This window comes from Oncorhynchus mykiss, chromosome 29 (genome assembly GCF_057628025.1).
Source record: "Oncorhynchus mykiss isolate SJ-2025 chromosome 29, ASM5762802v1, whole genome shotgun sequence".
In the NCBI taxonomy this organism is placed as follows: Eukaryota; Metazoa; Chordata; class Actinopteri; order Salmoniformes; family Salmonidae; genus Oncorhynchus; species Oncorhynchus mykiss.
Window position 1 is genome coordinate 29728593 of NC_143050.1, and position 27322 is coordinate 29755914.

General features: G+C 41.4%; 1 protein-coding gene across 1 annotated transcript in view; it reads right to left on the reverse strand.

Moving 5' to 3' along the window:
- The window catches only part of si:dkey-1d7.3 (transmembrane protein 132D), a 50289-nt gene that overhangs the window by 14158 nt on the left and 8809 nt on the right, over positions 1 to 27322 (reverse strand). Inside the window, exons 2-3 of the mRNA XM_021590817.3 lie at positions 21678 to 22560; positions 6194 to 6337 (exon numbers count right to left, since the gene is read on the reverse strand). Coding sequence (XP_021446492.3) covers positions 6194 to 6337; positions 21678 to 22560 — 1027 coding nt within the window. The remainder of the gene's footprint in view (positions 1 to 6193; positions 6338 to 21677; positions 22561 to 27322) is intronic.

The window sequence follows — 27322 nt, forward strand, 5'->3', positions numbered from 1 at the left end:
TGGGTGTTCACTGGTTATTCACTAGTTAATACAGCTGCTGGGACTTGGAATATCTGGGCTCCTAATCTTCCCTGGAGCAAGCCGGCCAGTGCTTAAGCCCGGATAACGCACTGATGATTACTGATGAGTACAGATAAGTGGGTCGGACGGGCGGCACGCTGAGCCGGGTTGGAGAGTGTGTGTGTGTGTGTGTGTGTGTGTGAGGGGGAGAGCAAGTGCTGGGAGGTTGCTGGGCAGAGGTCTGTTTTGCCATCTGGATCAGGTAGTGCTGTGATAGCAGCATGTTCCTTGTTGACGGTACATTTTTGATAATGTGACACGTGATGCTGTCCTCTAAAGCCAACATGTCCAGTCCATCAATAAATACTGTAGATGTGATGCTTTACACATGCACGTTACCTGGCCTGTTACAGTGCCTTGCGAAAGTATTCGGCCCCCTTGAACTTTGCGACCTTTTGCCACATTTCAGGCTTCAAACATAAAGATATAAAACTGTATTTTTTTGTGAAGAATCAACAAGTGGGACACAATCATGAAGTGGAACGACATTTATTGGATATTTCAAACTTTTTTAACAAATCAAAAACTGAAAAATTGGGCGTGCAAAATTATTCAGCCCCCTTAAGTTAATACTTTGTAGCGCCACCTTTTGCTGCGATTACAGCTGTAAGTCGCTTGGGGTATGTCTCTATCAGTTTTGCACATCGAGAGACTGACATTTTTTTCCATTCCTCCTTGCAAAACAGCTCGAGCTCAGTGAGGTTGGATGGAGAGCATTTGTGAACAGCAGTTTTCAGTTCTTTCCACAGATTCTCGATTGGATTCAGGTCTGGACTTTGACTTGGCCATTCTAACGCCTGGATATGTTTATTTTTGAACCATTCCATTGTAGATTTTGCTTTATGTTTTGGATCATTGTCTTGTTGGAAGACAAATCTCCGTCCCAGTCTCAGGTCTTTTGCAGACTCCATCAGGTTTTCTTCCAGAATGGTCCTGTATTTGGCTCCATCCATCTTCCCATCAATTTTAACCATCTTCCTTGTCCCTGCTGAAGAAAAGCAGGCCCAAACCATGATGCTGCCACCACCATATTTGACAGTGGGCATGGTGTGTTCAGGGTGATGAGCTGTGTTGCTTTTACGCCAAACATAACATTTTGCATTGTTGCCAAAAAGTTAAATGTTGGTTTCATCTGACCAGAGCACCTTCTTCCACATGTTTGGTGTGTCTCCCAGGTGGCTTGTGGCAAACTTTAAATGACACTTTTTATGGATATCTTTAAGAAATGGCTTTCTTCTTGCCACTCTTCCATAAAGGCCAGATTTGTGCAATATACGACTGATTGTTGTCCTATGGACAGAGTCTCCCACCTCAGCTGTAGATCTCTGCAGTTCATCCAGAGTGATCATGGGCCTCTTGGCTGCATCTCTGATCAGTCTTCTCCTTGTATGAGCTGAAAGTTTAGAGGGACGGCCAGGTCTTGGTAGATTTGCAGTGGTCTGATACTCCTTCCATTTCAATATTATCGCTTGCACAGTGCTCCTTGGGATGTTTAAAGCTTGGGAAATATTTTTGTATCCAAATCCGGCTTTAAACTTCTTCACAACAGTATCTCGGACCTGCCTGGTGTGTTCCTTGTTCTTCATGATGCTCTCTGCGCTTTTAACGGACCTCTGAGACTATCACAGTGCAGGTGCATTTATACGGAGACTTGATTACACACAGGTGGATTGTATTTATCATCATTAGTCATTTAGGTCAACATTGGATCATTCAGAGATCCTCAGTAAACTTCTGGAGAGAGTGTGCTGCACGTGAAACAGTGTTGTTTGATTAAGTAATTGTCTGTATAGTTTTGAAAGTAAAGGGGCTGAATAATTTTGCACGCCCAATTTTTGAGTTTTTGATTTGTTAAAAAAGTTTGAAATATCCAATAAATGTCGTTCCACTTCATGATTGTGTCCCACTTGTTGTTGATTCTTCACAAAAAAATACAGTTTTATATCTTTATGTTTGAAGCCTGAAATGTGGCAAAAGGTCGCAAAGTTCAAGGGGGCCGAATACTTTCGCAAGGCACTGTACAATTCTACATGTGTCCATGAGAAAAAAATTAAGTGTCATATACAGTTATGGTGCCAACTTCTCAGAATGTTTTCAATTAAATACATGAATAATATAGCAACTCAAATCTATTGGCAGCAGTGACTTGTGTACATCACTTGAGTACATAGATCAAATGCCTTTAATGACGAAATAACAATTGACAAATGGACATGAGTTGTCACTAACAACATGTGTCTGATATAAAGATGGGGGATTACAAGATCACATAATGAAGAGACATTCTAAACCAGGGGTATTCAACCCCTACCCTACGAGAGTGGTTCCCAAACTTTTTATAGTCTTTGTACCCTTTCAAACATTCAACCTCCAGCTGTGCACTCTTTTGTTGCCATCATTTAAACCCTGCCACACACACACACTATTCGATGTTGCTCTTTATTTAGCCATCTTACATATAAAACCTTATTTGTCCATCAAAAATTGTGAATAACTCACCACAGGTTAATGAGAAGGGTGTCCTTTAAATGATGCACATAACTCTGCAATGTTGGGTTGTATTGGAGAGAGTCTCAGTCTTAAATCATTTTCCACACACAGTCAGTGCCTGTATTTAGTTGTCATGCTAGTGAGGGCCGAGAATCCAATCTCAAATAGGTATGTGGTTGCAAAGGGCATCAGTGTCATTTGCCAAGGCAAGAAACTCTGAGTGCAGCCCTATCCAGAAATCTGGCATTGGCTTCTGATTAAATTCCATTTTCACAGAACTGCTTGTTGCAATTTCAATGAGGATCTCTTGTTCAGATATCGTTAAGTGTAGGCAGGGCATGAAAGGGATAACGAATCCAGTATTTTGTGTCGTCCGTTTCGGGAAAATACCTGCGTAATTGCATACTCAGCTCACTCAGGTGCTTCGTTATATCACATTTGACATTGTCCGTAAGCTTGAGTTCATTTGCACACTAAAAATAATACAATGACGGAAAGACTTGTGTGTTGTCCTAGTTCATGCAGACAGAGAACAGCTCCAACTTCTTAATCATAGCCTCAATGTTGTCCTGCACATTGAATATAGTTACGGAGAGTCCCTGTAAATCCTAGATTCAGGTCACACAGGTGAAAATAAACATCACGCAGATAGGCCAGTCGTGTGAGAAACTCGTCATCATGCAAGTGGTCAGACAAGTGAAAATTATGGTCAGTAAACAAAACTTTAAGCTCGTCACTCAATTAAAAAAAAATGTGTCAATACTTTGCCCCTTGATAACCAGCACACTTCTGTATGTTGTAAAAGCATTACATGGTCGCTGCCCATATCATTGCATAATGCAGAAAATAAACGAGAGTTCAGGGGTCTTGCTTTAACAAAGATAACAATTTTCACTGTAGTGTCTTTCAAGCTGTCAGACATTCCCTTGGCAGCAAGAGCCTCTAGGTGGATGCTGCAGTGTACCCAAGTGGCGTCGGGAGCAACTGCTTGCACGTGCGTTACTACTATACTATGGCTCCCTGTCATGGCGTTTGCGCCATCAGTACAGATACCAACACATCTTGACCACCAAAGTCAATTTGATGTCACAAAGCTGTCCAGTACTTTAAAAATATCCTCTCATGTTGTCCTCCTTAATTGACCCCCCATAAACGTAAAGGACATATACCAGGAGCTGTGCCAGGCACGCCACATCTATTGACTCATCCAACTGTAACACATATCATTCACTGGCATGTACGTGAAGCAGTAATTGTTTCAAAACATATCCTGCCAAGTCACTGATGCGTCGTGAAACAGTGTTGTTTGATGAAGTAATTGTCTGTATAGTTTTATTGGCCTTTTCCCCCAGCATTGTCCCAGCCATATTCGTGGCAGCAGGAAGAATTAAGTCCTCCACAATATTATGGGGCTTGCCTGTCCTAGCCACTCGGTAGCTCACCATATGTAGACGCTTCTAGCCCTTTCTTATTAATGGTATCTGTTGCTTTTATACGTCTTTATTCTCGCTCAAAAAACTCCTGTCAATTATTTTTCCAATTGTCATGTTTAGTTTCTAAATGTCTGCGCAAGAGTGAAGGTTTACTGTGAGAGAGTAACGGTTAATATGATTGGATGTTAATTATTTGACTAGGCTACCTGTATTTGACATTGTGTTGCTATTTTTCTAAACACTAGATGGTTACATTTTTATTTTTGGCAGTGAAACTAGGCTAATCAGGAAAGAAAAAATAAGTTGGAAAATATAAATGTACTCTTTGAAAATGTGAAGAGAAAAATAAATCACATTTTTAAAATGTATTCGTACACCCGACAGCATTGCGCGTACCCCTGGGAATACCTGCCCTACGAGGTCCGGAGCCTGCTAATTTTGTGTTCTACCTGATAATGAATTGCACCTATCTGGTATCCCAGATCTAAAGAAGGCCCCGATTAGAGGGGAACAATGAAAAAATGCAGTGGAACAGGCTTCGAGGTCCAGAGTTGAGTTTGAGGGTTTTAAGGTGTTCATATTAAACCAGTCGATCCCTCCCCCACTGTGGTAGACAGCAGGAATACTAACGTTCTTACTGATGTCATCATAATCTCAGATGATTACAAACAACTGATTTGCATTGTCAATTACTGTATGTTATTCCTGGTAGTTATAGGGCTGGTTTCCCAGGTAAAAGATTAGTCGTATAGTCTATTTCAATTAATATTGTTCATTGGGGAGTGCTTTTTTAGTCAGCACTAGGCTTGATCTCTGTCCGGGAAACCGGTGCACATTGCATAACATTATAACTAGGGCCCAGAGTTTCTTCCTGACCACATGACCTCACCTGACCAGGGAAATCACCGGGTCTCATAATATATCTAATGTAAATCAGGGGAATTACTGCCTAAAGCAAATAACTATGTCACATATACTGTATCTGTTAAAATAGTTCCCTAATGAGGAATTTAAATAGTCCCTTCAGTCTATTTACAATGAGAGTGATTCATCACAATGTAACATACAGTGCCTTGCGAAAGTATTCGGCCCCCTTGAACTTTGTGACCTTTTGCCACATTTCAGGCTTCAAACATAAAGATATAAAACTGTATTTTTTTGTGAAGAATCAACAACAAGTGGGACACAATCATGAAGTGGAACGACATTTATTGGATATTTCAAACTTTTTTAACAAATCAAAAACTCAAAAATTGGGCGTGCAAAATTATTCAGCCCCTTTACTTTCAAAACTATACAGACAATTACTTCATCAAACAACACTGTTTCACGACGCATCAGTGACTTGGCAGGATATGTTTTGAAACAATTACTGCTTCACGTACATGCCAGTGAATGATATGTGTTACAGTTGGATGAGTCAATAGATGTGGCGGGCCTGGCACAGCTCCTGGTATATGTCCTTTACGTTTATGGGGGGTCAATTAAGGAGGACAACATGAGAGGATATTTTTAAAGTACTGGACAGCTTTGTGACATCAAATTGACTTTGGTGGTCAAGATGTGTTGGTATATATACTTTCGCAAGGCACTGTAGCCTGTTATTGTATGAAGGTCTGTCGCAAAAATGCCATGACCACACCAACAAGGCAACTGATGAAATTCAATAGTTTTATTCCTCAATCAAAATTCTAGATTTGCAATTTCTTCCTTCTTCCTATTTTAATGGATTTGGTGGCAGGTAGCCTAGTGGTTAGAGCGTTGAGCCAGTAACCGAAGGTTGGTGGATCGAATCCCCAAGCTGACAGATAAAAATCTATCGTTCTACCCCTGAACAAAGCAGTTAACCCACTGTTCCTAGGCTGTCATTGTTAATAATAATTTATTCTTAACTGACTTGCCTAGTTAAATAAAGGTTAAAATAAATCCTGATGTTTTAACAAGGAGAATTCAGAAATCTATAACAAACCTGTTTGTTTATTCTACCCTCGTCTTCGACACGTGCTGTGCATCAACAATCGTCCACTACTTATATCAGTCAGTGGTAACAGGACAGGAGGAAGGCCATTTAAGAAAGCGGAAAATGTAGGGCTTTTAGAAATTTGTCAATCATGCAGTTTTGTAACGAATAAGATGTTCAGACCCATTTGTAGCTTCATTCATTTGAATTCAATAGAGGTTGGTTAGGAACCTCTCATTCTTGAACACACCTTTTCCCGGTGGTGGTGGTTTTCCTCTGACACACGGCAGAGATGGTGTTTGCGCCCCCTCTGCCAGACTCCAGGGCGATGTCCCATAAGGCTGAGTCACTGGGCCTCGCTGTACTGAATGACATCCCCTTCCTCACTGTGGCTCTGGAACACACAGACACACAGTGACTGTAACACACACAGGTCAGTTGACATACACACATACTGTACAAACACAGGCTACTTGAGTTGATATCAACAGAATCTCCACGTTTCTGTTTGAGTATTATTGACCCATGATGTATCTGCTGCAGGGGAGGTGGGTCTATCTAAGATCACCTGAGAACCTCAGATAATGATAGAAGCCTGACGTACACTACATGACGAAAAGTATGTGGACACCTGCTTGTCGAACATCTCATTCCAAAATCATGGGCATTAATATGGAGTTGGTTCCCCCTGCGCTGCTGTAACAGCCTCGACTCGTCTGGGAAGGCTTTCCACTAGATGTTGGAAAATTGCTGCGGGGACTTGCCACAAGAGCATTAGTGAGGTTGGGCACTGATGTTGGACGACGTTTGGCATTGCGCATGGTGATCTTAGGTGTGTGTGCAGGCTGCTCAGCCATGGAAACCCATTTCATAAAGCTCCCGATGAACAGTCTGTGTGCTGACGTTACTTCCAGAGGCAGTTTAGAACTCGGTAGTTCCACTTCTCGGCTGAGCCGTTGTTGCTCTTAGACGTTTCCACTTCACAATAACTGCACTTACAGTTGACCGGGGAAGCTTTAGAAGGGCAGACATTTGACGTACTGACTTTTAGGAAAGGTGTAATCCTATGATGGTGCCAAGTTAAAAGTCACTCTTCGTTACGGTTCATTCTAATGCCAATGTTTGTCTATGGAAGTTGCACTGCTCTGCGCTCAGCATCTAAAGCTGCCTGGTTGGTGAAAGTTCAATTTGAAAGAAGATCAACATGTTATTACCACTGTTTGGCTGGTCTCTGTGTGTGTGTGTGTGTGTGTGTGTGTGCGTGCGTGTGCGTGTGTGTGTTCTAATGAGGTATGCTGAAAGACATCGGAGAAGTGATGTTTACCTCCCTGCCTGCAAACTGAGAATCAGCAGGCACATCTTATTCCCATCAGCACTAGCTGCTTGCTGGGGAACCACTGATCATTTAATCTGCTGTGTGATATCATCCCGTCTATCTACCCAGTCAACAGCAGTGCAGGAGCCCTCATTACACGCCTGTAAGGGTAGGAGGACCAGGCAGGGTGGCAGTACGAGGCCCTCATACAAACTCCCTAGGATGGGGTGACCCAGTGTAGGTAAAGAATGCTCTAACATTTCCTGACCATGGAGATCTTGTCATCAGACTTCCTGGAATGATTTAATAAGCATGTACAGTGCTGTGAAACAATATTTGCACCTTTCTAATTCTCTCTACTTTTGCATATTTTTGATACTGAATGTTATCAGATCTTCAACCAAAACCTAATATTTGATAAAGGTAACCTAAGTGAACAATGACATACTTATTTCATAAACAAAGTTATGTAACACCCAATGTCCCTGTGAGAAAAACCAATTGCCCCCTTACACTCAATAACTGGTTGTGCCATCTTAAACTGCAATGAGTCCAACAAAACACTTCCTGTAGTTGTTGATCAGTCTCAAATCGCTGTGGAGGAATTTTGGCCCACTCTTCCATGCCAAACAGAGATTTGTGGGTGTTCAAGCATGAACTGCTCATTTAAAGTCATGCCACAACATCTCAATTGGGATTAAGTTTGGATTTTCACTAGGCCATTCCAAAACATCAAATGTGTTTCTTTTTAGCCATTTTCATGTTGACTTGACTGTGTGTTTTGGATGATTGTCTTGCTGCATGACCCAGCTGCGCTTCAGCGCAAAGATGGATGGCCTGATATTCTCCTGTAGCACTCATGCCATGAAGTGCTTTGAAAGGTTGGTCATGGCTCATATCAACACGATCATCCCAGAAACCCTAGACCCACTCCAATTCGCATATCGCCCCAACAAATCCACAGATGTCACAATCTCAAACACATTCCACACTGCCCTATCCCACCTGGAAAAAAGGTACACCTATGTGAGAATGCTGTTCATTGACTACAGCTCAGCGTTCAATACTTAGTGATGAATGGTCCCTGGACACTTAAGGGACAGTTATGACGAGTGTGTTTCATTTGGTGATCTCATGAAGGACAGGAAACACACATAACTGTACCTCTTAAAGTGTATATTTCCCAGCTGTCAGGGTTACATCTAAATATTGTGAAATGTATGTGAATAAACATGAAACTATTTGTGAAAAGATGTAATGTGATATTAACCTTCTAAACAAGAGTATTGATTTTCATATGAAGATTAACTAGTCAGTGGCCACACCCCCGTGAGCCCAGACATCACATTTGGCTTCATGGAACAGCCATTTTCTACTGAAACGTATAAAACCCACCCCTGCTGATATTCACACCAGACCACGCAAACACCGGTGTAAGCTAAGGATGCAAATGGTGGAATTTCTAAGACCAAAACATGCCGGGGGACTCTGGTTAAAACTACAAGGTGCCAAAGAGACACATGGTAAGGCCGATGTCTCAAATGGTTAAGACCTGTAGAAACTATAAGACTAGAAAACCATCCCACGTGGACCATTGGCTGGATATGGTTCAACTTTGAGACTATCGATTCACTACTGAATAAGTGAGAAATTCCAGACGACACAAATTACTAGTCTGAAGTTAGAAATTCCGTAAATGTGGGACAAGAACATAGTCAACTGCCGAAACACAGTACTCTGAAGTACCCATTCTAACATCCACAAAATACTTTGATCTTCGGGGAAACGCAACCAGAGACTTTTGTCTCCAGCAGACGTACTGGATTCCAACAGAGAAAACAACAATGACATACGTGCATAAATATAAATTGCGATTTCGAATGAGTTCATGTAAAGTGTTAGCAGTTTCTATGAGGTTCGTATTCCTCTATGAGTTTCCCGCTCTTGAACTGCACACCCCTTTTCTTTTGTCTACCAAGCCGTCATATCGGTTTCGTCCGCTAGGGACGTTTTCTTTGTATCATGTAGCAACCCAATGTACAATATCTACTGTGTATTTTCATGTATGTCTGTGATTTGATTGATTAGTTAGTAAATCAATAATTAAGCCAATTTGTACATCGCTGATTCATAATTTATATTAGGGTTCGAGCAAATAACCAAGAATTTTACGACTTTCAGATGAGACTGATAGAAGGTAAAGAATAATTCATGATTGACTGCTATTGATATAAAAGATCTTCAGATCTTTAAGAGTGGATTCGGGACATAGCCCTCTCTATAAACTAATGATTCAGTGGTGCCCCGCATTCCTAATGAGTTAGTTATTGCCAAATTAATTTAATCAAATAATTGAACGTTAGGTAATCGATGTGAAAATAGTATGTCATCACAAATAGTAAAGACATGACAACTTATTGATGAAGCCGATGACTGAGGTGTTATACTCCTCAATGCCATTGGATGAATCCCGGAATATATTCCAGTCTGTGCTTGTAAAACAGTCCTGTAGTGTAGCATCTGCGTCGCTGACTCACTGGTATTTCCTGCTTTAGTTTTTGCTTTTAAGCAGGAATCAGGATAGAATTATTGTCAGATTTACCAAATGTATATCACTGGGGCCAAGCTTCCTGCCATCCAGGACCTATATACTAGGCGGTGTCAGAGTAAAGCCCATAAACGTGTCAGAGACTCTAGTCACCCAAGTCATAGACTGTTTTCTCTGCTACCGCACGGCAAGTGGTACCAGAGCGCCAAGTACAAAAGGCTCCTTAACAGCATCTACTCTCAAACCATAAGACTGCTGAACAATTAATCAAATGGCCACCGGACTCTTACATTGACCCCCCTCCATTTGTTTTGTACACTGCTGCTACTCGCTGTTTACTATCTATGCATAGTCACTTCACATCTACCTACATGTACAAATGACCTCAACTAGCCTGTACTCCCTCACACTGACTCAGTAGCTGTACCACCTGTATATAGCCTCGTTATTGCTATGTTATTGTGTTATTTTTCTTATTATTGTTATTATAATATTTTTTGTAACTTTATTTGGTAAATATTTTCTTAGCTCTTCTTGAACTGCAATATTGGTTAAGGGCTTGTAAGTTAACATTTCATAGTAAGGTCTACACTTGTATTCGCCGCATGTGACAAATAAAGTTTAATTTGATTTGATTTGAGAATTCTCTGATACAGAGCAGAAGTCATGGTTCCCTCTATTACGGCAAGTCGTCCAGGTCCTGAGGCAGCAAAGCATCCTCAAACCATCACACTACCACCACCACCATGCTTGACAATTGGTATAAGGTTCTTACTGTGGAATACATTGTTTCGTTTTTGTCAGGAATAATGGTACCCATGTCTTCCAAAAAGTTATACTTTTGACTCATCTGTCCATACAACATTCTTCCAAGAGTCTTGATGATCATCCAGGTGCTTCCTGGTGCTTTTTTGGCAAACTTCAGTCAACGTTTTGGATGTATCCCATTATGCCTGGCGAAAACCAAACACTGCATTCCACAGTAAGAACCTAGGGGAGGTTCAGGACCTGAACGTCGGCACTGTATGTGCATTGCGGGTGGGTACAAGGAGTACAAGGAGTCAAAGTAAGTCTTTAATCTTGTGTATGCGTGTGTTATATAACCGATATAACCTAAATGTATGTCAATCTGTCCAGTACAGAATATACATTTGCAATATATGTTTAATGTGATGTAATACATATAGTCATCTGTGTGTTTCTCTTTGCGTGAAAACATACAAGCTTATTTAGATGGAGTGATTCTGTCCTGGCCGAGTCTGGGCTGACTGAGTCTATATCCCAAATGGCACCCTATTCCCTATGTAGTGCAGTACTTTTGACCAGGCCCATTTGTCTCCGTCATTGTGTGTGTGTGTGTGTCTAAATGGAGAAGTGCCTGTAACATTGTTTCTTAATCAGGCCCGTTGATTGTGTGGACTAAGGAAGCACTAATCTCCTTTTGGGTTTCTTCCAGCTGTGCAACATGGCCCTGGAGCTCTCTCCGCTCTGCCTTAAGCTTTTTTCGACTCAATCCATAGGCCAGACAGCTTGTCTGTTCCTCCCAGCGAACATAAAGGCTTAGATAGGGGACAAAACAGAGACACGTGAGACTTCAAGGCGTGGGAGGAGACCTAGTGATAGATTTTGAAGGCCGACCAGGGGCTGCCTGGAAGTTGAATTTAGTCAAAACCACCATTGAAATGTTTACGCAGTCAGTGCCTTTTTTTTTTTTTTTTTTTACAAATCCCTATTTGTACATATTTATTACACTGAGAACTGGAGGCCACTACATGTGAGAGCAGTCTAGTTAATATAATACTTGTCTAAATAAAGTAAAGTAATATGGAGTTTCACATCTTCCATCAGCGAGATAAAGGTCACTGATCTAATCGCTCTCATCTATCTCAACAGGAATAAAATACCTTTCCTAGAAAAGATGATTAAATCATGATTATTTGTCAGAACCCATTAACATTAAAAGGTGACAGGCAAAGATGTCCCTGTTTTTCCAAACCTTTCTACAACAATACAATAGCTAAATACATCATAAAATGATCTGCAATAATATTTGTCAGGGTAGATTTTGTATCCTTGATATAACACTAAAATAGGTATGGCTACCTGTCAATTTGCTCTATTGGAATTCTTGGAACATGTTAAATTGTCAGATTTTAGTGCACAATTTCACACATTTCTAGTATGTGAAACAAAATCAGAACTCTATTTTACATTTGATCCAGCAATTTCAAAGTAGTTTTCATTTTTCACAAAACGAGCTAGGTTTTGATCCAATTGGCGACAGATTTTCATGTGAATACTCTATATTTTCCCACCAGTGGTGTGTGTCCACCAAATGTACTTTTAGTGGATAAAAATCAGTGCATGGCGATGTAGTGCACACAAAATGTACTTAAGTTTTCCTGTTCCCGAATAAAAATCTAAAGTTCAATAAGATTCCATTTTCAACTCTATTTGAAAGTTAAACAGCAAATGTGCCTACCCTGGCCTTGGCTAGTGAGCTCTAGACAACAGCTCACAGATATAATGAGGTCAGGCTGTGCGGGTAGGCAAGTCTACATAATGAGATTATTATGGATAAGAGCAAGAATATTTGTATTTGTCAAAAGGCTGTGAAGCTTCGATCATCATGTCACCAGAAGACCCTCGATATTTGTTGGAAAAGAGCATCGAGATCACAGTTCACTTTCACCACATTGTTTCTCAAGTCATAGTGGGAGAACACACCATCACCGCGTTAGCCATCATATCAAAATAAACTTGGATTATTATATCAAAATTTGCACATAAAATTAGTTTTCACTGCCATTTCCCGCATAATTAATTTTACCGACACAAAAAGATTCCACCATGTCCAAATTATTGTACCGAAACTTCCTGTTTCCATCACAGCTGTCGTGATATTTTGTAAAAAATGTTATGACCTTACTCACGTAAAAACTGTTGACGGAAACTTCCGTTAGTGTGACAGTTGGTGGTCGGTCAGATTTATGCTGCAGAATGAGAAGACACGATGCTGTTCTCCTTCTAGCTAACTATAATAAATCACTTGAAACGACACTACTATTTAAGTGATCTTTAATTATGTACAGCTCAAAGTGGTAAGAGTATTTGTGATTGAGAAAATGCTTATCAAAGCAGTTTCACCAGGAGAGATCATGATCATGGATGTTCTTGGTTAGCTAAGCCACACTTGGGCTAGCTAATGTTTGCTAGCTGGATAGCTAGCTAGCAAACATTAGCTAGCCCAAGTGTGGCTTAGCTAACCAAGAACATCCATGATCATGATCTCTCCTGGTGAAACTGCTTTGATAAGCATTTTCTCAATCACAAATACTCTTACCACTTTGAGCTGTACATAATTAAAGATCACTTAAATAGTAGTGTCGTAGTAGCTAGCTAACCTTGTGTTCACAGTACAATTGTCCGAAAGTGTTTAGCTAGCTATATATGGTAACAATTGACCAGTAATAGCTCAATTATTTTAACGTGGTAGTTAGCCACATTTTGATTAGACAGCTTGCTGGCTGCAGCAAAAATGGCTAGCTAGATAGCAGAAATATTGTTTCCCAAGAAGTAAACTAAGTGTATTAGCTAGGTAACTAGCTAGCTAACATTCATTATACTGTACATGTGTTGTATCATCCAACAAGTATTATCAACTAAAACATTTAACTAATCTTAGCTGTATGAATGGGAGCCTCATCAAATTGATTGGGAATACACTGTCTAGCTATAGCTAGCTAACTAACTAACTAGATCATACTGGATCTCATTATCTCTACTTGCTTTCACAGTCTCATGTCATAATTAGACGTTCCTTCATGTTTCGCAAACTTCAAATTACGAAGTTGTTCCAAACATCAAATTTCAAAGTGTTTAAAGATTAAGTTTATTATTTGAATATTTTTTAGGTTAGGGTTAAGGTTAGGCATTAACTCTGAAATCTTAAGGTTAGGCATTAACTCCAAATGGTTAAGGTAAGGGTTAAGGTTTGGGATAGGCTTAAAACAAAAATCTCAAAAACATCTTTCTGTCGCTGGATTCGAACATGCTTACACCCATCTGCCAACCCTGTCTACAATGCCCTAGCAAAACCAAAACCTACTTCAAGGTAACAGTGCTCACTGTTGTCCCTAGTGTCTGGTTTCCATGTCATCAGACATGGATGAACATTGAACACTGACTTATATCACAGGTGACCTGGCTGCATTATCTGCATATGAGTATAATCATTATCGACATACATGTTTATTTCCCAGATCATGTCAGTGTTTCATTTCTGATCCAGAAAATTACTCATAAAAGCCATGCCTGTAGCTTGAGTTCCTTGCAGTGAGCAATTGTTATTTTCCTTTTGCCCTCAAATTACATCATCCTTGAATTCTATGGACAGAAAATGACATTCACCAAAAAGTAGAAATGACAGCTAAAATATAGTCATATTTTTTGGTGTGTGGAGGCTAATTTAATGAAGCCTACATGAGCATTATTATTAAGTGTTATAGTTTTGTGGAGACTTTTGCCTGTCACCTTTAAACACACGTGATAGGAATCACTGATGCTCTTTATGTGGCATTAATGTGACTGGCATGTGATGCAGCTGTGGATCATAATATCAGATAGCGCCCATCAGTGGTGTGTGTGTGTGCGTGTGTGTGTGTGTGTGTGTGTGTGTGTGTGTGTGTGTGTGTGTCAGACAGAAAATGATTTGCTTTCATAGGCAAGTATTTGAATTTGCGATTGGAATACTAATTGCTTAGCAGGGTGTTGTACTAACATTTCATTATTCTTTAAACTGAGCTGACTGTTTGAAACAGCACAAACAGGATCAAAGACAGAAATACTTCTCCATTAGGTCTATTACAGCAATTGTATTAGAGGGCAACATATTCAGATAATGGGGAGAACATCAGAATAGTGTGGTCATGAAGTGAAAGCCAAGTGGCTTAAAGCCACACGCTGCCAGACATACAACTCCTAATCTCCACAAACACAAAGGCAAGGCAACTTCATAAAATATGATAAGAGGGGTTAGACACACACACACACACACACACACACACACACACACACACACACACACACACACACACACACACACACACACCCTCCCCCTGTCCCGTCCACCTGCAGAGGTGTGTTAGTCAGTCAAACATACAAAGACTGGTGCTCTGTGACAGCTGATATTCTGATCAATACTAACCCAGGCAGGGCCGAGGCATGGGTCAGGAGCCAGACTAATCAACTCTCAGCTAGGTTTGTTGAGGCAAGGCCAGCATCACAGCCAAACAATCTACCAACCAAACATATCATTACTCCTGTTAAAAGAGAAATTCAGTCAAAAACGGCAAAAACACAGCCTGCTTGAAAGTCCTACATCTGCTAAACTTGACTGCTGACATGCAAACATTTTGTGGACTATATTTACAGTGGACTAATGAAAAAAATACTAAAAGATAGTTGGAGTGGATTTTTCCATTAAGATAAATTAGGACATTTTGTTTTACACATGTAGCTCAATCTAGTTGGCCAGTACCAGGAACCAGGAGGAATTCAGACCAACAGGGGCAAAGCCAGTCTATTTTAAGCCTGGCTGGATCAGTAAACAGTCTAAGTATGAGATCAGGATGGTAAAGGAAACAAGAGTCAATGAGGAGGTTGATTAAATAAATGTTTTGCCTGAGATCACGTAGAAAAGGGGGGACATTAAGGGAGACTTGATAGAGCTGTCTGTGTGACTTCCTCAAAGTCAACTCATCATCATCTCATTTGTGATGTTTTACAGCTCCACTCTTCATCTACTACCTTCACATATCCCACATTTACAATCTATTTAGTGTGGAACAGCCAACAGGCTATCAGCTAAATAGACTGCTGCCGGAGACTTCCTGTACCTCCCTTAAAGCACAGCACAAACTCATCACTAAAATAGCACTTTTCAAAATACACAATGTTAGCATCCCATGGCCTGAATTTGACAAAGTATTAATTCCTTTGGACTAAGCAATCAAAAATGTTGTTGCAGATAAAAAAATAAGGCTGCCTGAAATGTCCTTAGGTTACCCACAATTCTACGGGGCAAAGTAAATTACTTGTGAAAAATGAACTGCCATGCAACCGTCATTTCCAGCGAGCTAATTTTCCCAGCCAACCATGCAGCAGGAGGACAAACAGAGTGGGCTCATTTTCATAGATTACAGTAGGTGTCTGTGGATTTGGTATTCCGAGTTCACTTCATATCTAATGTAAACACTCGCTAAGACTCTCTACCCTTATATTAGCTTCTGACATTTTAATTTCAGATTTTTTGATTTTGATGATTCTAACAGTCTTTGCGGGTTTAGGCTAGAGGAGTGAGCTTGGTAAATGTAAGCTTGGTATAATTTTTTTCTTCTTTCAAAAGGAAATACACAGTGTTTATAAAGAAACTGATATGAGAAGAATCCAATTCGGTCACCAAAAATATTGAAATTAATTCCACAAGTAACTCTATAAGGCTTTGTAGAGAATATCAAATAAGTTAAAGTTTAATATACATTGTAGTGTATGATCTCGGTATATGCTGATATTGTACTGTGGGCTTTTTCATAGAGGGAAAGAGCAAAAGGGATAGCCACTTTGGACAGACTGGAATGGATGGTCTCCAGTGGTGTAAAGTACTTAGGTAAAAATACTTTTAAGTACTACTTAAGTAGTTTTTTGGGGTATATGTACTTTACTATTTATATCAAATATTGTATTTTTTACTCCATACATTTTCCTTGACACCCAAAAGTATGTGTTACATTTGAAATGCTTAGCAGGACATGAAAATAGTCAAATTCAACCGAACATCCCTGGTCATCCCTACTGCCTCTGATCTGAAGGACTTACTAAAACACACATGCTTAGTTTGTAAATTTTCCAATCTGAATGTTGGAGTGTGCCCGTGGCTTTCCGTAATTTAAAAAACAAGAACATTGTGCCATCTGTTTTACTTAATATAAGGAATTTGAAATTATTTATACTTTTACTTTTGATACGTAAGTATATTTTAAACCAAATACTTTTAGACTTTTACGAAAGGAGAATTTTACTTTTAGAATTTTACTGGGTGACCTTTTCTTGAGTCAATTTCTATTAAGGTATATTTACTTTTACTCAAATATGACAGTTGGTACTTTTTCCTGATGGTCTCTGAGTACTGGCTATGAGGTAGAGCAGCAAATACGCTTACTGTAGCCTTGTTCCAATGACTGTGGGACTGGAACTACCAACAAACACAATTGCACACACATCTCACACATTTACGACCGCACACAAACACAAGTCCAGGAGGCAGTAATGGAATGGTGGTCAGATCATCTCCACCCAAAGGGTTAACCTCTCGAATCGTTTTCAATCAGAACAAGGATTATCTGCCATAACCCTTGGGGTTTGGACTCAATCTTGGGCCTGGAGGAGTGAAGTGGAGCAGGGATTTCCCCAAGGAAGAATCACTCATCTCTGAGCCAAGCCAATTCAGACCTGGTTCCACATGGCCTTAAAACACTCGGCTCAGTCCCTTCACTCGTCTCCCCTCTCTAAATCCCAGTATGGGGCGATGAAGAGCAATGGGACTCAAGCACAGAGGCCTGACAGCATCTGCAGTGGGTCAATGGATTTGGGAGATTCAGGTGGCAAACAGATTGATCTCTCAAATAAATATTGTGACCAGAGAGGGTAGGCATCTCTCACGCAACTCTCCTCGATCCCCACCGACGCAATGCAACAAATCCAGGTCAGTTTCAGGTTCAGAGATGATTAAACTTGTAACATTTTTGGCAGCCAGTCACAGGTCCCATTTCGACAATAACTAATCTAGTGGAGGTTTCATCTTTTGTTATCTGTACTGAATATCCCTCCCTGTGCCTTTTAGTCATATAATAGGATATGAACTGTGGATTAACACAAGGTCAGGGTATGCTTTGGGATATCACTGTATCAGAAGATAGAGCATGTTCTGCTGTTTTTCAGTATACTCATCTAAAACATTCCAATAAAAGCAATATTATTCTGCTCTGTGATGTGCATCCAAGGCAGTGAGTAGAGCTGTTGCAAAACAGATTGAATTGTGTGTTTTGGCGCGATAGAGCTGCCTGCGTAATAAGTTCATTTCGGCCCAAAGGACTCAGGCAGCTGTTAGTTATTTGTTTTCTTGCTCCATTAAATTGATGCATTATTTATGAACTAAAATATTCAGAAATCCCCGTTCAAACATTAAATGGGATGTTAAGATATGAAGGCTGCCGAATAATTTCCCAATTATTTCCCCCATCTATGGAAGAGCGACTTGTGATCTTCTTTCAGTCTGGAGTGAAGTAGACGGGGACTAGCATACGACAAGTCTGTAATCTGTGTAGGGAGCGGAACTGCAAGACGACTCCCAGCCACACCAGCATTCAACCATCCCACAGCATGGCCTTGGAGACACGCCCTGGCGCCAATCAAGTGGCCTTAAGTTACCATTTAAATGCATGGAACTTATCCTTCATGAAGTGCCTCTCCCATACATCATGGTGATAAACTTTTCGCACAAGGCCTAAAATGACACCAATTATTTATTTTCTTTTGCTAACTTCCTCCAACATACACTACAAGACCAAAAGTATGTGGACACCTGATAGTCAAACCTCTCATTCCAAAATCATGGTCATTAATATGGAGTTGGTCCCCCTAAGCTTCTATAACAACCTCCACTATTCTGGGAATAGTTTCCACTAGATGTTGGAACATTGCTGCAGGGACTTGCTTCCATTCAGCCACAAGAGCATTAGTGAGGTCGGGCACTGATGTTAGGCGATTAGGCCTGGCTCGCAGTTTGCATTCCAATTCATTCCAAAGGTGTTCGATGGGGTTGAGATCAGGGCTCTGTGCAGGCCAGTCAAGTTCTTCCACACCGATCATAACAAACGATTTCTGATTGGATCTCGCTTTGTGCAAGGGAGCATTGTCATGCAGAAACAGGAAAGGGTTTTCCTCAAACTCTTGCCACAGAATCATCTAGAATGTCATTGTATGCTGTAGAGTTAAGATTTCCCTTCAGTGGAACTAAGAAGCCTACTGTAGCCCAAGCCATGAAAGACAGCCCCATACCATTATTCCTCTTCCACCAAACTTTACAGTTGGCACTATGCATTGGGGTAGGTAGCATTCCCCCGGCATCCGCCAAACCCAGATTCGTCCGTCGGACTGCCAGATGGTGTAGCGTGATTAATCACTACCGAGAACACGTTTCCACTGCCCCAGAGACCAACGGTGAGGAGCTTTACACCACTCCAGCCACCGCTTGGCATTGTGCATGGTAATCTTAGGCTTGTGTGCGGCTGCTCAGACTTGGAAACCCATTTCATGAAGCTCTGACGAACAGTTACTTGCCTCTGGAAGTAACTTGGTAGTGAGTGTTGCAACCGAGGACAGATGATTTTTATGCGCTACGCGCTTCAGTACTCGGTGGTCCCGATCTGTGAGCTTGTGTGGCCTACCACTTTGCGGCTGAGCTGTTGTTGCTCCTAGACATTTCCACTTCAAAATAACAGTACTTACAGTTGACTGGGGCAGCTCTAGCAGGGCAGAACTTTGACAAACTGACTTGTTGGAAAGGTGGCAGCCTATGACGGTGCCACATTGAAAGTCACTGACCTCTTCATGGCTGTGTGCTCAATTTTATACACCTGTCAGCAACGGGTGTGGCTGAAATAGCCCGATCCACTAATTTGAAGGTGTGTCCATATACTTGTGTGTATACAGTGCCTTGCGAAAGTATTCGGCCCCCTTGAACTTTGCGACATTTTGCCACATTTCAGGCTTCAAACATAAAGATATAAAACTGTATTTTTTTGTGAAGAATCAACAACAAGTGGGACACAATCATGAAGTGTAACGACATTTATTGGATATTTCAAACTTTTTTAACAAATCAAAAACTGAAAAATTGGGCGTGCAAAATTATTCAGCCCCTTTACTTTCAGTGCAGCAAACTCTCTCCAGAAGTTCAGTGAGGATCTCTGAATGATCCAATGTTGACCTAAATGACTAATGATGATAAATACAATCCACCTGTGTGTAATCAAGTCTCCGTATAAATGCACCTGCACTGTGATAGTCTCAGAGGTCCGTTAAAAGTGCAGAGAGCATCATGAAGAACAAGGAACACACCAGGCAGGTCCGAGATACTGTTGTGAAGAAGTTTAAAGCCGGATTTGGATACAAAAATATTTCCCAAGCTTTAAACATCCCAAGGAGCACTGTGCAAGCGATAATATTGAAAGGAGTATCAGACCACTGCAAATCTACCAAGACCTGGCCGTCCCTCTAAACTTTCAGCTCATACAAGGAGAAGACTGATCAGAGATGCAGCCAAGAGGCCCATGATCACTCTGGATGAACTGCAGAGATCTACAGCTGAGGTGGGATACTCTGTCCATAGGACAACAATCAGTCGTATATTGCACAAATCTGGCCTTTATGGAAGAGTGGCAAGAAGAAAGCCATTTCTTAAAGATATCCATAAAAAGTGTCGGTTAAAGTTTGCCACAAGCCACCTGGGAGACACACCAAACATGTGGAAGAAGGTGCTCTGGTCAGATGAAACCAAAATTGAACTTTTTGGCAACAATGCAAAACGTTATGTTTGGCGTAAAAGCAACACAGCTCATCACACTGAACACACCATCCCCACTGTCAAACATGGTGGTGGCAGCATCATGGTTAGGGCCTGCTTTTCTTCAGCAGGGACAGGGAAGATGGTTAAAATTGATGGGAAGATGGATGGAGCCAAATACAGGACCATTCTGGAAGAAAACCTGATGGAGTCTGCAAAAGACCTGAGACTGGGACGGAGATTTGTCTTCCAACAAGACAATGATCCAAAACATAAAGCAAAATCTACAATGGAATGGTTCAAAAATAAACATATCCAGGTGTTAGAATGGCCAAGTCAAAGTCCAGACCTGAATCCAATCGAGAATCTGTGGAAAGAACTGAAAACTGCTGTTCACAAATGCTCTCCATCCAACCTCAATGAGCTCGAGCTGTTTTGCAAGGAGGAATGGGAAAAAAATTCAGTCTCTCGATGTGCAAAACTGATAGAGACATACCCCAAGCGACTTACAGCTGTAATCGCAGCAAAAGGTGGCGCTACAAAGTATTAACTTAAGGGGGCTGAATAATTTTGCACGCCCAATTTTTCAGTTTTTGATTTGTTAAAAAAGTTTGAAATATCCAATAAATGTCGTTCCACTTCATGATTGTGTCCCACTTGTTGTTGATTCTTCACAAAAAAATACAGTTTTATATCTTTATGTTTGAAGCCTGAAATGTGGCAAAAGGTCGCAAAGTTCAAGGGGGCCGAATACTTTCGCAAGGCACTGTATATAGTGTATTTTGTACTCATAAAATCCGCTTAACATGAAAGGTTAACATTTGTTGTGTTCTTTATATGTTTTCATAATCCCCCAAAAAATAAAAAATGTATACATTTAATGTTACATATGGATTTATGTTCTGAGCCAGGGGACAGCACATCATGGTAGCATGCATCATAGTAACAGAGGGGACGCAGTAACACATTAAATGTGTATTAGTAAACCCATATTAAACAAATAGGATGTAGAATTGATCCTCAATAGTCAGTGTTTTGAGAGTGCATCAGTATATACAGAATATGTTCTGCACACAAAGCAGTACAATACAATATATAGACAGTGAAGTCATATCAACAACATTATGTACATAGTCTGATAAATTAGCTATGAATGTTGTACGTACTATCTGATTGTGATCTGGATATTCTAGCTATGCAATGAGAGAGACGCACAGACAAACAATATATCCAAGCAGTGTTCTTACCTAAGAGTGAAGCTCTCCACAGCAGACACATTGGACAGGAACACATAGAAAGTGGCCAAGTCGGTGGATCTCAGTGGTTTGGAGGAGGTCTGGACTACCAAGGCTCCCCCTAGTCTCAGACGCAGAAATGTAGGGTTCCCAGGTGAGGCCTTTAGGAGGTTGACACTCCCTACCCTCCTCAATGGTATACCAGACCCCACTGGGCCGCCCCTCCCCACCCCCACACGCTGCAGGCTGTCCTGGGGCACACACTGGCCCGTCCGGTCCCGTCGGCTTTGGAAGTAGATCTCTACGGGATTCCCCTGAACCTCTCCCAATCTTTCCCTAGGGCTGAACCAGGCAGGCTCAGGTTTCAACTGGGCCACACAGAATCCCCCTGGGGACAGCAGGCATGCCCCCCGCACCTCCCGTGTCTCCCAGAAGGCATACGCCGTCACACAATGCGCCCCCTCCTCCGCCGCTCCCTTCCTCCCACTACTACCCCTGTCCTCTTTTTCCCCTGCCTTCATCCCAGCGTCACCTCCACTGGCCAAATCGGGCATGTGGAAGAGGATTCTGACAATGGGCATGGAGGAGCGGACCTGGCGGGCCAGGACGACAGGAAGGATCCTACGGCCGCTGAGGAGCAGCTCTCGGCCGATAGGCCTCTCCACAGACAGGGGGCCATACGTGGCGTTGACGGCCGGCCGCAGGAGGCCCGCCCCGAGGTTGGTGATGAGGAAGGCCTGCCTCTGGGCCTGCAGGCCGGAGTTCCCCAGGAGCTCTTGGCTATTCTCTCTCAGCAGTAGGTGGTCTGCATTGAGGATCTGGTAGCCTACTGAGGGGTAGACAGGGAAGGGAGCTTGGTTCTTGGTGTCTTCTGACATCTCCTGGCAGTGGACACCTAGAGAATGAGATTTCAAATACAGCTGTTAGCATAGTGCCAAAAAATCACATGTGTGTCTATTCAAAGTAGCAGCATTACTATGGTTTCTCCCCAAAAATGTGTTTAAATGTTGAATAATGGTGGTGGATAAAATAAAAGCTGACACCACTCTCATGCACAGTGACCATGGTTATTCAGTGGATTCAGTGGAAGTCTAGAAGAGATGACCCCACTTTTCAGGGTACGGTTGCTGAAATCCAATATACTGTACATCAAACATCATCACAAGGAATGCCCTAGCTAGCCCACTGTCCTCCTGCTCCACTATACAGCCCATCCTGAAATCCAGCACAATCCCTTTCAATTTAAACATGACCTAGAACAGCCGAGTAGCTTTACAGCTGAGAGCACTTGGAATGATACAGTAACAAGGCAAAGTATGAGTCAACTTTATCTAGGCAGTCTTTTTCTACCACAACTTCAAGGTCTGTATGTGTTGAATCCTGTTGTCATATACACTGAGTGAACAGCCTACATTTTTCGGGGCATGGACTACAAGGTGTCGAAAGCGTTCGACAGTGATGCTTGCCCATGTTGACTCCAATACAGTTGTGTCAAGTTGGCTGGATGTCCTTTGGGTGGTGGACTATTCTTGGTACACATGGGAAACCATTGATCATGAAACCCCCAGCAGTGTTGCAGTTCTTGACACACTCAAAGCAGTGCGCCTGGCACCTACTACCATTCCCCATTCAAAGGCACTTAAATATTTTGTCTTGCCCATTCACTCTCTGAATGGCACACATATGCAATCCGTGTCAATTATCTCAAGGCTTAAAAATCCTTCTTCAACCTGTCTCCGACCCTTCATCTACACTGATTGAAATGCACTTAACATGCGACATCAATAAGGGATCATAGCCTTCACCTGGATTCAGCTGGTCCTAATGTCCTAATGTTTTGTACAGTCAGTGCCTTCAGAAAATATTCATACCCCATTACATTTTCCACATTTTGTTGTGTTACAGCCTGAATAAAAAATGATTAAATGGATATTTTGTGTGACTGGCCTACACACAATACCCCATAATGTCAAAGTGGAATTGTGTTTGAATTTTTTTTTTTAACCCATTTTTCTCACCAATTTCATGATATCCAATTGAGATCCAATTACGATCTTGTCTCATTGGGAGAGGTGGAGGTCAAGTCATGCATCCTGCCCGCTTAACCGAGCTTCTTAAAACCTGCCCACTTAACCCGGAAGCCAGCTGCACCAATGTGTCAGTAGAAACACTGTTCAACTGACGATCGAAGTCAGCCTGCAGGCCCGCCACAAGGAGTCACTAGAGCACGATGAGCCAAGTAAAGCCCCCCCAGCCAAACCATCCCTAACCTGATTATGATGGTACAATTGTGCGCCGACCTATGGACTCCCGGTCATAGCCAGTTGTGATACAGACTGGGATCAAACCCGGGGCTGTAGTGACACTTCAAGCACAGCGATGCAGTGCCTTAGACCGCTACGACACTCGGGAGGCTGAAATTATGTCTGTAGACATTTTTACAAATTAATTAAAATTGAAAAGCTGAAAAGTCTTGAGTCAATAAGTATTCAACCTTTGGTATGGCAAGCCTAAATGAGTTCAGGAGTAAAAATGTGCTTAACAAGTCACCCCTCTGATTCAAATGGGTTGGGTTAAATGCGGAAGACACATTTCAGTTGAAGGCATTTAGTTGTACAACTGACTAGGTATTCCTCTTTCCTTTCCTATTAAGTTGCATAATAATGTTTAACCCCCAGAGTCGATTGAATCACCGGTTACATAATAGAAAAAATCCCACCAATATCAGTTGTTTTTGCATTGGATGCATCTCAATCCACCACATCCGCCAGTGTTGCACTTCAACAAATCAAAAAATATTTGAGATTCTTATGAGTAGCCACCCTTCGCTTTGATGACAGCTTTGCACACTCTTGGCATTCTCTCAAACAGCTTCATGAGTTAGTCACCTGGAATGCATTTCAATTAACAGGTGTGCCTTGTTAAAAGTTCATTTGTGGAATTTCTTTCCTTCTTAATGCGTTTGAGCCAATCAGTTGTGTTGTGACAAGGTAGGGGAGGTATATAGAAGATAGCCCTATTTGGTAAAATACCAAGGCCATATTATGACAAAAACAGCTCAAATAAGCAAAGAGAAACGACAGTTCATCATTACTTTAAGACATGAAGGTCAGTCAATCCGGAAAAAGTGCAGTCGCAAAAACCATCAAGCGCTATGATGAAACTGGCTCTCATGAGTATCTTCACAGGAAAGGAAGACCCAGAGTTACCGCTGCAGAGGATAAGTTCATTAGAGTTAATTGCACCTCAGATTGCAGCCCAAATAAAAGTAACAGACACATCTCAAGGTCAACTGTTCAGATGAGACTACGTGAATCAGGCCTTCATGGTCAAATTGCTACAAAGGAACCACTACTAAATAGTAAGAAGAGACTCGCTTGGGCAATAGACATTAGACCGGTGGGATTTTTGAGATTTTTGGTTCCAACTGCCGTGTCTGTGAGATGCAGAGTAGGTGAACGGCTGATCTCTGCATGTGTGGTTCCCACGTGAAGCATGGAGGAGGTGTGATGATGTGGGGGTGCTTTGCTGGTGATACGGTCTGTGATTTATTTAGAATTCAAGACACTCTTAACCAGCATGTCTACCACAGCATTCTGCAGCGATACGCCATCCCATCTGGTTTGCGCTAAGTGGGACTATTTTTTTTTTCCCCAACAGGACAATGACCCAAAACACACTTCCAGACAGTGTAAGGTCTATTTGACCAAGCAGAGTGATGGAGTGCTGCATCAGATGACGTGGCCTCCATAACCACCCGTCCTCAACCCAATTGAGATGGTTTGGGATGAGTTGGACCATAGAGTGAAGAAAAGGAGCCAACATGCCCTCCGCATATGTGGGAACTCCTTCAAGACTGTTGGAAAAGCATTCCTCATGAAGCTGGTTGAGAGAATGACAAGAGTGCGTAAAGCTGTCGTCAAGGCAAAGGGTGGCTACTTTAAAGAATCTCAAATATAAAATATATTTTTATTTATTTAACACTTTTTTTGGTTACTACATGATTCCATTTGTGTTATTTTGATGTTTTGATGTCTTCACTATTATTCTACAATGTACAATGTTTATACCTAAAGGGGTCCTAAAATTCAAAATCAAATAGCTTAATGATCCATAGTATGACCATCTTAAAACAATTCCATATGTCAGCTTCTCATGTAATCATCTGTAGCGTCTGAACGGTTTCACCTAAAAAAAACATTATGATCACTCTGTGGAAAGGGGAGACTTTCACATGATGGTGTTCACCGATTTGCTCTACAACCCACACAAGTGTCACAGGACTCGTCTAAAAGTAACGGTTTAAAAAAATTAATTGAAGTATGATGATAGTTTCATGCCTACACCAAAAAAAAATAGGTTAAATTAGTGCAAAAAATTATACTAAATATATCCAGTTCTTTTTATATCGCCTACATTTAGGACAGACACTTCAAAATCTTGTTTCTTATGATTCATTTTTTTGACATTGATGAATGTTATTCAATGCGTGTCTATGGGCTTTATAGTAGAAAAGGCCAAAATAAATGCCTAGCAAAGAAGGGCACCTTTTGGTAGATGGGTAAAAAAAAAGAAGCTGACATTGAATATCCCTGTGAGCATGGTGAAGTTATTAATTACACTTTGGATGGTGTATCAACACACCCAGTCACTACAAAGATATAAGAGTCATTCCTAACCCAGTTGCTGGAGTGGAAGGAACCTGCTCAGAGATTTCACCATGAAAAAAAGCAGCCAATCACCGATCACACATGCAAAATATTAATGAACACATTGCAAAATCATTAGCATTTTGTTAGAGGAGAGTAAGCAGTCTCTGTTCAATTGTTGTTGGGAAATGGAAGGGTTGTGCTGCCCTTCATGCCTCAACCTATGTGACCTTTCTCTTACGAAAGAGGGTCAATCAAAATCACATTTTAATTTCCAAGGATAAACTGGGGTTATAGAGGGTCATGAGGTGAAATTGTGCACGAAGCAAATATGAATACTTCCTGATGTTTTAATCTTTCTACAGGCTAGACCTGTGTTTAGGCACAGCTTGGATATCTTAATGAGTGCACAGCAATGGAAGATAATAAATGCATGCATATTCATGTCCAAGCAGGGAGGACATCCAAAGACTGAGCTCTATCATTTTAATACAAACGTGAAGAGCACAGTGGCACAGCAAGGCCCACCCTCGTAGGATGAGACAGCACAACACACACACACACACACACACACACACACACACACACACACACACACACACACACACACACACACACACACACACACACACACACACACACGTCTGAAATCTTTATCAACAGAAGACAAACAGCTTGGCTTGATTTTCACTCTGGCACCTCATCCTCTGGCCAAACAGACCTGAAAACACACATGCCTAGTGAACAAATCATGTCTACAAAAACCTACACCACCACCACGTGTGATCGCACCACACCATAATGATTCAACTTGGACCTGTGGTTGGAATAGTGGTACTGTTCAAACAAGGTGGTTCAAGCATACTGCATCCAACGTGTGGTTGAGGGTTTAGTGCAATGCACATCATTCATCTACTCCAGGGGTATCAAACATATGGCCAGCAGGCCAGTGGGGGTCCAATCAAATGGAAACGGTGTAGAAATAATAATGTACCTACAATCATACAG